Source organism: Muntiacus reevesi, chromosome 2, assembly GCF_963930625.1.
Source record: "Muntiacus reevesi chromosome 2, mMunRee1.1, whole genome shotgun sequence".
Taxonomy (NCBI): Eukaryota; Metazoa; Chordata; class Mammalia; order Artiodactyla; family Cervidae; genus Muntiacus; species Muntiacus reevesi.
The window spans coordinates 263,390,186-263,401,308 of NC_089250.1; the positions used below are offsets into that span (position 1 = coordinate 263,390,186).

Consider the following 11,123-nt stretch of genomic DNA (forward strand, 5'->3'; position numbering starts at 1 on the left):
CTTTCCCTCTTGCTCCCGAGCCTCTGCTTCTCCCTGCTGTCTTTTCAACTCTTTGCCACTTTCTGTCTCAGAGGCTTCTCTCCCCATCGCTGGGTCTGGATCTTTCTGCACCTCCATCAGTCATTTCCCCATCTATTGCTTTCCTTAGAGTCTCAGGGGTCAGCCTCTCCATGTCCATTTCCAATGGACCCTCCTTGCCCTTCTGTCTCTTCCTGGCCTCTCTCTCTGATGCCCTGTCTCCCCAGTGCCTTTCAGTTCACTTGCTCTGTCTCTCCATCCTTATCTCTGTCTCAATTTCCCTCCCCTCTGTCAGCTCTGTCCCTCTGTCCTTCTCTCTCATCCCCTCCAGGTCTTCCCACCATCCCCAATTTACCACCACAGGCTCTCCAAATCCCACTTTTACAAGTCTACTCGCAGAGAACAGGTGTGGCTATGGTCAGGATTTGGTACCAGTCCCAGCAGACAGTCCGCTGTGTTTTGGCGACTTAGATGCACGTAAATGAATATAACCGGTTACCTGGGACCCCCCCCCCCCCGCCGTGTCCCCCCCTGCTCAGGCACAGAACCTGGGGTAGGACCCTTCCCAAGACACTTCCTGTTTTTTCAGGGGATGGCCAAGACTGGCTACCTGGTCCCAGGTGTGGGGAGTGGGCAGGGGCTGGGGAGAAGGGGCCTGAGGTCCTGGATTTCTCGGTTTCAGAGAAGGAAGGGGAGCGGTCCCCACGAGATCCATGACTCCTGCGAAGGTCTGCAGTTGGGAAGGATTTATTATCACTAAGTGGCCACGACAGAGCAGGCAGCGGGGAGGTGACACTAACGAGGCTGCAACAGTCAGCTCCCCTAGAGGCAGTGATTAAGGGCTCATTACCTGCTGGATGGGTGGGTGGGGGAAGCCAGGGAAGGCAGTAGGGGGAGGATTGAGTTAGGGTGTGTGGAGGGGATGAGGACGAGGATGGCCTAGAGGAAAGAAGAGTGGACAGTCCCAAGGGGGAAGTTGAGTCAGGACACACCCAGGAAAGATTGTGAAAAGAGAGCGGGTTCGGGGGGAAGTAGGGTGAGACGCGGGCTGGGTGCATGGCGGGTCAGCCCGGCGGGGTCACGGCTTCTCCAGCTGAACATCTCCGATGTGGAGGCTGCCCACGTCCTGGTAGGTGCCCTGGAGGCCCCGGGAGATGTCTTCATACATGGAACAGTCATCCAGGTTCAGGCCCTGCGGCGGACACAGGGGGGTGGACCTCAGTGCCCTGGGGCCCGGGTCCCTGCCCCCAACCAACCTCAAGGAGGAACCCTAGGAGACCCCCACCCCCACCCCATGACCTGCACCCGCTCTGCACCTGCTCCCACCTTCCACTCACCTCATACAGATTTTCATCTTCGTAGTCATCCTGGATATCAGCCCCGAATTTCATGTTCTGCCATCGTTTCTGTTGAGGGATGGGGAGCCTCAGTGAGTGGGGGCAGAGAAGGGGGGAGGATAGAGATCATGTTTTCAGACCCTCGTGGCGGCCAGGAGGAGTTAAGGGGCATGCCCAGAGTCACATATCCTGTAAGTGGCAGGTCACTTTGGGTCCAAGCCAGTGTCCTTTTGACTGTCGCCACTGCCCATTCTTCCCCACAAATAGTGAGAGCAATAATACTAAGTGACTATAGTTGTCTTGTGGCCTAAAGAAAATTTGTTGTTGTTTTAGTCGCTCAATTGTGTCCGACATTTTTTGCAGTCCTGTGGCCTGTAGCCCACCAGGCTCCTCTGTCCATGGGATTCTCCAGGCAAGAATACTGGAGTGGGTTGCCGTTCCCTTTTCCAGGGGATCGTCCCGACCTAAGGATGGAACCCACGTCTCCTGCATTGCAGGTGGATTCTTTTACTGCTGAGCCACTGTGGAAGCTCAGGTATTCTTGCCTGGGAAATCCCATGAACAGAGAAGCCTGGCGGGCTACAGTCCACGGGGTCGCAAAAGAACTGGACACTACTTAGCGACTGAGCACACACACAAGCCAAAGAGACGCTGGTGGGGGTCAGACACTCCGGGATGACACCAGCTCCCAACTCCCCTGGCCTGGGCTATATCTGAAGGGTACAGCCCTCCTGGATAGAGGGGGCCAGTGAGACATCCCTGGGGCCAGAGGCGAAGACAACCCTGTGGGGAGACAGTAAGGACGCCCCTCTGGTCCCAGCACGATTTAAAACGCGTTCATTTTATTAAATTGTCCTCAGCATCTCGGAGGTGGGTGCTGCCATTCTGCCAAGTTCTAGGCGGGAGGGATTCTTGGGGGCCCGCTGGTCCCCGCGGGGTGGGCCAGGGGGGGGCTCACCCGGAAGAGCAGCAGCGTCCCAGGCACCACGGCGCAGACGAGGAGGATGATGCCCTCGGCGGTGATGATGTTGTTCTTCGTACCCTCCCCCATGTCCAGGAAGGGCCTGGGGAGCGGCTCTGTGAGGAGGGAATACGGCTCAGAGCCCCACCTTGCCCCCTGGCTACGCCCCTAGGCCACGCCCCCTCCAGCGAGGCCCGAGACCGTGGAAGCGGCTCCCGCTTGGTGAGACCCAGGATGCCCGAGATGCAGGCGATGCAGGCTCGGGCTCCATCCCGCCTTCACGGAGGATGGACGGGATGGACACTCACCTCGCACGCGGAGGTACGTCCCGCAGGAGCGCTGTATCTTCTTGCCCTCGCTGACTTGGCACCGATACATGCCCCGGTGACTCTTGTTCACTTGCTGGATGATCAGCTCCCCTTTGGGACCCAGGGCCCCTGGATACATCACAGGGGGCCACGAGGAGTTGACTTGGAGGACGTGCCACCACGTGACGTTGGTGTTGCTGCTGCCGTTGTGCGGGCACTGGAGGCGCACCTGCTCCCCCACGCTCACCGTCACCGAGGGTGGGCCCGGCTCCACCCACAGGGCCCAGCACCCGGGGCCTGCAGACAGGAGGCAGTGGGTCAGGGACGGCCCTTGAGGACACCGCCCGAGTGCGGCCCCTGGCAGCTGCAGGACTCCTGGCTGCGTGTGCATGTGTGTGTGGGGTGGGGTGTGGAGAAGTGTGAGTGACACACTCGAAGCTGGGGGGAGCTGGGAGGTGCCCCCACTTGCCCCTCCAGAGCCACCTCCTCCCTCTCCCCCCTGCTCTGTGCTTCCACCCCCTCTGAGCTCGCTGGCACTTGAATAGGCAGTTCCCTAGGACTAGCAGTGCCCCAGGCCAGGAAGCTCCTTCCAAAATCAGTCTGGGCTTTGCCTCCTCCTGAAGGCCCTCCTGGATTATTTTCTCACGCAGCCCCTGCCCGGCCCCACACTGGCACTTTATTTACTTTGTGTAATTGTCACAGAACCCAGAGAAATCAGTTCTGTCATCATCCCATTCTACCAGTGGGCCAGCTGTGACCCACGGCAGCAGGAGTGGCTCAGGGCTTCTACCCCTGGCCCCCTGGCCCTGGGGCTCTTCCTGCCAGTTTGTGAGCCTGCTCTGCCCGATGACCCTGGGCCCCCCCCTCATTCTCCTTAACTTGCTTGTGTCAAGCTGGGGACCTGGGGTGAGGCCAGGGGCTGGGCTGGGCTGGCTGGCTAGAGCTGGAGGGCCTCAGCTGGGTTGAAGGAGATGGGATGGCCCAGGCACAGGGGAAGGCCCAGTTCTGTGCCCCTCCTCCTGGGCCAGTATGCATGGCTGGCTCTGCCTCTTTTGGAGGGAGGAGGGGAGAGGTGGGGAAGAGAGAAGGAGGAAGAAGTGGGGTAAGAGACAGCAACCTGAGCAGTCACTCCAATCTCAGCTCCCAGTGGAAATTTGGGGTGACTGGCCGTATTTCTCTTAACTCCTCGGTCAAACAGGGTGATCACAGCCCTGCCAGCTGGCATTGTGTGGGAGGGCAAGGGGGAAGGTCACCTACTACCCCAGCACTGAGAAGGGGTTCCCTAAGTAGGGGGTGAGGACTAGGATTCAAGGCAGAAAAGGAGAAAGCTTTTTCTCCCCCCTGAAGCTGACCGCTACCCACCACCATCCCCTCCCTGCCCCTAGCTCGCTCGCTCGGGAGCTCAGTCAGTCAAGGGCAACCTTAGTTCCTTATTTTGATCTGGGGGGAGGAGAGGGTGGGGAAGATGTCTCCTGCCCTTGCCTCCCTCCACCGGCCCGGATGCGCCATCAACTTCGCTGAGCCCCCTCCAGCCTCCCATCGGCCTGTTTGGGAAAATCAAGCAGGCAGATGCAGTTTCTACAGGGTCTTTTCTAGCCTGCCTCCTGCCAGCTCCTCTCCCTCCCCCTCTGCCTGGGGCCTCTCTCAACAATCTCCCAGTTCCCAGTACCGTCTCCCCAGCACCTGCCTGTTAACCACATACCCAGGCCAGCAGTGGAGATCAGGAGGAGAAAGATGGTGGCAGGCGGGCTTTGCAGGGCTTGGGGACCCTCAGGCATCTTCTCCCAGTGGGTTTGGTTAGTCTGGGTTGCAGCAGTCCTGGGGTACCAGATCCCACCTCGGCTGAGCCCCAAACCCCGCCCCACTTCCTGCCCAGCCCTGCGGAGATGGGCTTCGCTGGCCCCACTGCTGGGCCCTTTGGCTGGCGAGCTGTGGGGGGGGAGCCCCTGGCGGAGGAGGCTTCAGACTGTGAGTGGAGAGGAACCGCTCCTTGCACCTGTGGCCACCACAACTCCCTTGAGAGGAGGCTGCTTTGGTGGGGGGAAGAGATTGGTTCAAGCCCTGGCTCGTCACTGGAAAGGAAACCCGCCCTGCCCCCCTGCCCGAGGGAGCCGGGTTTGGGGAGCCTACTGCACAGCGGCAGTCAAGGGTGGTGGTGGTTCCGAGCTTGGTCTTTGCCCCTCATTGGCCTTGGGCAAAACTTGTCCCCTCTCCGAGCCTCTGTGTCCTCACTTCTTTTTTCTAATACTTATTAATTTATTCGGTTGCATTGGGTCTTAGTCGCGGCATATGAGATCTTCGCTGTATCATGTGGGATCTTTCGTTGGGGCACACAGATTCTCTAGTTGTGGCCATGGGCTTATTGCCTTATGGCATGCGGGATCTTAGTTCCCTGACCAGGGCTCAAACCCACGTCCCCTGCCTTGCAGGGCGGCTTCTTAACCACTGGAGCGTGCGGAGTCCCTGAGCCTCTGTGTCCTCACTTCTTGGGGTTGGAAAAGAGAATTTAGAGGTTCTACATGCACAGCGCTGAACCCAGGACCCCGGCACGTGATAGGTGCTCAGTAAAGGTTGGTTATTGTTAATGTTTATGAGGAATAAGGGCTTCCCTGGTGGCTCAGTGGTAAAGAATCCACCTTCCAATGCAGGAGACAAGGGTTCAATCCCAAGCGCACACACATATGAGGAGATGCAGGAAGAACCCCTGGAGAAGGGAGTGGCTACTCATTTCAGTATTCTTGCCTGGAGAATTCCATGGACAGAGGGGCCTGGTGGGCTATGGTCCATGGGGTCGCAAAGAGTCAGACACGACTGAGCAACTAACATACACACATGAGGAATAAATGAGGCAGGCTCACCAGCTATGTGACTAGGTGATGGCTTTCCTTTCTGAGGTTTGGCATTAAAAAAAAAAAATATATGTATCATTTTACTTATGTGGCAGCACAGGGTCTTAATTGCGACATGTGAACTCTAGTAAGTTGTGGCATGTGGGTTCTAGTTCCCTGACCAGGGATTGAACCCGGGTCCCCTGCATTGGGAGCATGGATTCTTAGCCACTGGACCACCAGGGAAGTCCCTGAGGTTCAGCATTTTTAGTCCAAGAGATGAGGATGAAAATATCTCCCTGATGCTGTGATTTAAGATGATATTCCTGATATCCAAGGGCCACAATGGGCTCTTTCCTGGTGGTTTTTCATTTCCGCCACAAGTCAGCAGGGTAGGCCACTTACCGCCCCCGTCCCCCACCAATTTAAAGTGGGGAAACTGAGGCCATCACAGAGAGGGGATGCCATCTGTCACTTGCCCAGTGTTCCACAGCCTGATGATGGAGCAGGGATTCCAAGTCACTGACGTGTGCCCAGGTTGCTTTTGAACATCATTTTAGGTCAAGTGGGAGGGAAATGAAGCCTGAGGGGTGGGGGAGTGAAATGATATGAAGTTGCTGAGATGTTTGTGAGCTGTTAGGGGACCATGTCACACACGTGCACACACATGTAAGACACACACACATAAGGGGACACCTAGGAAGAAATTCACGGCAGGGAGATTTTTGGTAGGCAAAACTGGGAAACAGATGAGAAACTCCTTTATAGGAGAATGAATGTATACATTGAGTTATAGTAAGGAGTACATCAAGGCTGTATATTGTTACCCTGCTTATTTAACTTAAATGCAGAGTCCAAGCATCCCCCCAAATTAAAAAATTACATCATGAGAAATGCTGGGCTGGATGAAGCACAAGCTGGAATCAGGATTGCCAGGAGAAATATCAATAACCACAGGTATGACGATGACACCACCCTTACGGAGAAAGTGAAGAAGAACTAAAGAGCTTCTTGAGGAAAGTGAAAGAGGAGAGTGAAAAAGTTGGCTTAAAGTTCAACTTTCAGAAAACTAAGATCATGGCATCTGGTCCCATCACTTCATGGCAAATAGATGGGGAACAGTGGAAACAGTGGCTGACTATTTGTTTGGGCCCCAAAATCATTGCAGATGGTGACTGCAGCCAGGAAATTTTAAGATGCTTGCTCCTTGGAAGGAAAATTATGACCAACCTAGACAGCATATTAAAAAGCAGAGACATTACTTTGCCAACAAAGGTTCGTCTAGTCAAGGTTGTGGATTTTCCAGTAGTCACGTATGGATGTGAGAGTTAGACTATAAAGAAAGCTGAGTGCTGAAGAGTTGACGCTTGTGAACTGTGGTGTTGGAGAAGACTCTTGAGAGTCCCTTGGACTGCAAGGAGATCCAACCAGTGCATCCTAAAGTAAATCAGTCCTGAGTGTTCATTGGAAGGACTGATGTTGAAGCTGAAACTCCAATACTTTGGCCACCTGTTGCAAAGGGGTGACTCACTTGAAAAGACCCTGATGCTGGGAAAGATTGAGGGCAGGAGGAGAAGGGGACGACAGAGGATGAGATAGCTGGATGGCATCACCGACTCAATGGACATGAGTTTAGGTAAACTCCGGGAGTTGGTGATGGACAGGGAGGCCTGGTGTACTGCAGTCCATGGGGGTCGCAAAGAGTCGGACACGACTGAGCAACTGAAGTGAACTGAATTGATGGTGGTGGTGGTTTAGTTGCTAAGTCGTGTCTGACTCTTGTGACCCTATAGACTGTAGCCCATCAGGCTTCTCTGTCCGTGGGGTTGTCCAGGTAAGAGTACTGGAGTGGTTTGCTGGTTATTGTTCAGTCGCTCAGTCATGTCCGACTCTCTGCGACCCCATGGACTGCAGCATGCCAGGCTTCTCTGTCCTTCACTATCTCTTGGAGTTTGCTCAAACTCATATCCATTGAGTCGGTGATGCCATCCAACCATCTCGTCCTCTGTGTCATCCCTTTCCTCTCCCAGCATCAGTCTTTTCCAATGGGTCAGCTCTTTGCATCGGGTGGCAAAAGTATTGGTTGTCAATAAAGTAGCACACAGCAGGAGTCCGAGCTTCACTTGTCAACAGGGCTGCATCTCAGGACCAACAAAAAAATGAGAAGAAATGGACTGTGGCAGGATCTAGCTGACTTGTTTTCAAAAGGCAAAACAACATGTGCTGTTTAGGGACACGTGTGTGCAGCAAAGGGGTGAGCCCATGCAGGGGAGTGACATCCCACTCGCGAGAGGGGTTCCCTCTGGGGGAAGGTTACACAGAAGGCTTCGTTTCTCTTAGTTTTAGGTCGCTTTACTTTTTAAGCTGGGTAGTGGGTTCATGGGTCCTTGTCACACTATTATACTGTTTTGCACGGTAAAGTCTTTTGTAATTTAAAAAAGTGCAAATGTCACCCACACAGAAGAACATGGGCCTCAAGCGATCACACTTCCTGGGTCTGAATCTCAGCTCTGCTCATCTGAGCCTGTTTTTCCTCCTGTAACTTGGGCACAACCCCTCTACCTTGTGAGGCTGTAAGAATATCACAGAGCAGGGTTCCTAGGACACACTTCCTCTTCTCTGGCCCTCAGACCCTCCCCCTTTCCCTCCAGGGACCCAGGTGTTCCGTTGGGCCCCTCTCTGTATAGCAGGTTAAGAGCCCCTCTGTACTAAAGTTCCTCCTTCTGACCCCCACGTAGGAAGATGCCTGGGTGGTCCAGTCACTGCAGCCCTTAGGAATTCGCCTCCTCCAGCATCCTTCCTGGCCAGGCTGGTTTCCAGGCCCTTGACTGCCCCCCAGTGGCCAGAGGGGTGCAGCTGCCGCATTGCAGGCCCTCTCAGGCAGACTGGTTTGTCTGGTCACCTCCACGACCCACTTACCCAGCACCCCTGGTATCTGGCACTGGGCAAGCTAACCGGATGCTTGGCATTACATTCCCAGGACGATTCTGGGAAATTTCATTCTCAGTCGACAAAAGAGGAAACTTAGGTCCCAAACAAGGAGTGACTGGCTCAAGGCCATGCCCAGGAGTGTAACACTTTGGGTCTCATTTTCCTCATTGCTAAGCCCTGCAGTGGCTACCGCCCAGATAGCTGGCAGTAGCTACCAAATGCTGGCTTTGCTACCTCCTAGCTGTAGGTCATGAGGAAAATCACCCATCCCGTGACCTCTTTTTCCCATCTCAAACAGTGGGTGCGTTTGGGTACCTACTTCACAAAAGTATTAAGTGATATGGTTATACAGCACCTCTAGTACTTGTCGTATCCGACTCTTTGAGACCCCATGGATTATACAGTCCATGGGGTTCTCCAGGCCAGAATACTGGAGTGGGTAGCCTTTCCCTTCTCCAGGGGATCTTTCCAACCCAGGAGTTGAATCCAGGTCTCCCACATGCAGGCAGATTGTTTACCAGCTAAGCCATAAGGGAAGCCCCTGAGAAATCTATATGCAGGTCAAGAAACAAGTTAGAACTGGCCATGGAACAACAGACTGGTTCCAAATTGGGAAAGGAGTGTGTCAAGGCTGTATATTGTCACCCTGCTTATTTAACTTATATTCAGAGTACATCATGCGAAATGCCTGGCTGGATGAAGCACAAGCTGGAATCAAGATTGCCAGGAGAAATATCAATAACCTTAGATCAATAACCTCAGATATGCAGATGACACCACCTTTATGGCAGAAAGTGAAGAAGAACTAAAGAGCCTCTTGATGAAAGTGAAAGAGGAGAGTGAAAAAGTTGGCTTAAAACTCGACATTCAGAAAACTAAGATCATGGCATGTGGTCCCATCACTTCATGGCAAATAGATGGGGGAAACAATGGAAACAGTGGCAGACTATTTTCTTGGGTTCCAAAATCACTGCAGATGGTGACTACAGTCAGGAAATTAAAAGACGCTTGCTCCTTGGAAGAAAAGCTATGACCAACAAGAAAAGCTATGACCAACAGCATGTTAAAAAGCAGAGACATTATTTTACCAACAAAGGTCTGTCTAGTCAAAGCTATGGTTTTTCCAGCAGTCATGTATTAATATTACAGTTGGACCAAAAAGAATGTTGAGCGCCGAAGAATTGATGCTTTTGAACTCTCAAGAAGTCTCTTGAGAGTCCTTTGAACTGCAAGGAGATCCAAGCAGTCAGTCCTAAAGGAAATCAGTCCTGAATATTCACTGGCAGGACTGATGCTGAAGCTGAAACTCCAATACTTTGGCCACCTGATGCAAAGAACCGACTCATTGGAAAATACTGATGCTGGGAAACATTGAAGGCAGAAGGGGACGACAGAGGTTGAGATAGCTGAATGGCATCACCTACATGATGGACAAGAGTTTGAGTAAGCTCCGGGAGTTGGTGATGGACAGGGCAGTCTGGAGTGCTGCAGTCCATGGGGTCACAAAGGTTCACACACTACTGAATGACTGGACTGGAGTACTTGGGTAGACACACACTGGTCGGCTCCCGTCCAGTGTTCACATCAGTGAATAACTTCCAGCCCTGGCAACTTTTGAGCTGGGGGCAGTAGTGCCAAAGGTGTATGACTCTCTGGTCTGATATTTTCACTTTGAACATCTTGGTACATCAGGTATGCTGCTTTGGGCCGAGACAGGGAACCTGCCAGAATCCCTCAGGCAGGATTAAGTTGCTTTACAAACAAGAGCAGGCTGAGGGTAAGCTGCTCAGGGTCAGAGCAATTATGGGCAGTAGCAGAACTCATGTCATCCTGAGTCCAGAAGTCAGGCATGGCACTGGGTCTGATCTCAGTGGTAACTTGGGGTGGAGGAACCTCAGGGGTTGTGGCCTAGCCAGTTTGGGCTCAGCATCTTGGCTTTCCCCAGCTGGGAGATGTGCCCGGTCCCCAGGGTGGTAGAGTGCCCTACGAAGGCAAGGCTTCTCCCTCCAGGATTAAAAGGGTGTCCTGCTCCAACCAGGAACCCAGGTACAGGTAGAGTTCCTGTTCCATCAGTGTAAGTTGCTCAGTGTCCCACTCTTTGCGACCCCATGGACTGTAGCCTACCAGGTTCCCGTCCATGGAATTCTCCAGGCAGTAATACTGGAGTGGGTAGCTGTTCCCTTCTGCAGGGGGAGCCTTCTTTACTGTCTGAGCTACCAGGGAAGGTCCCATCAGTGCCAAGAACCAATCGCCATGGAGACCCAGAGGGGGCAGGGCACGGAGAGGGCCCCAGACCGCAGGTGTCACATCCCTCCCCTGGGGAGGGAAGTTAACAACCTGGTTCCAGCTGGGTCCGTGCTGCTGCTTCCCCTTGTTGAAGGGGGTACAGCAGGGCCCAGGCTAGAGGTCCCAAGCAGATCAGGGAAAGGACGCGCACACCAGGCCAAGGGCGGAAGGCACACCAAGGACCACCTGGAGCGAGGGCTGTTTGTCCGTCCGCTTCCCGCAGGGAAGCAGCACTCAAGCCCCAGGGTCCCTCCTGCTTCGTTCCAGCAGGGCCACTGCTTGAACTTTCAGTTTCTTTTTTCTGAGAGTCGCTGTGGACAGACGTGCAGAGGCCCTGGGTCATACACCAGCGCCTTGCCCACGTGGGGTAGAACCCGTTTGAATCTGGAGGCCAGGCCTCAGGTTTCTGGGGCTGTTGAGTATGACAGCCATCCAGGAAGCCCCTGGCGCCTCT

General features: G+C 53.9%; 1 protein-coding gene across 1 annotated transcript; it reads right to left on the minus strand.

Moving 5' to 3' along the window:
• Positions 1 to 812: 812 nt before the first annotated feature.
• Positions 813 to 4,525, minus strand: CD79A (CD79a molecule). The gene is made up of 5 exons (XM_065926234.1): positions 4,327 to 4,525; positions 2,625 to 2,921; positions 2,314 to 2,432; positions 1,356 to 1,424; positions 813 to 1,210 (listed from the first exon to the last, which is right to left on the minus strand). Exons 1-5 carry the CDS (start codon positions 4,400 to 4,402, stop codon positions 1,097 to 1,099), a joined length of 675 nt encoding a protein of 224 aa, XP_065782306.1. The 5' UTR covers positions 4,403 to 4,525; the 3' UTR covers positions 813 to 1,096.
• Between the last annotated feature and the right edge of the window lie 6,598 nt (positions 4,526 to 11,123).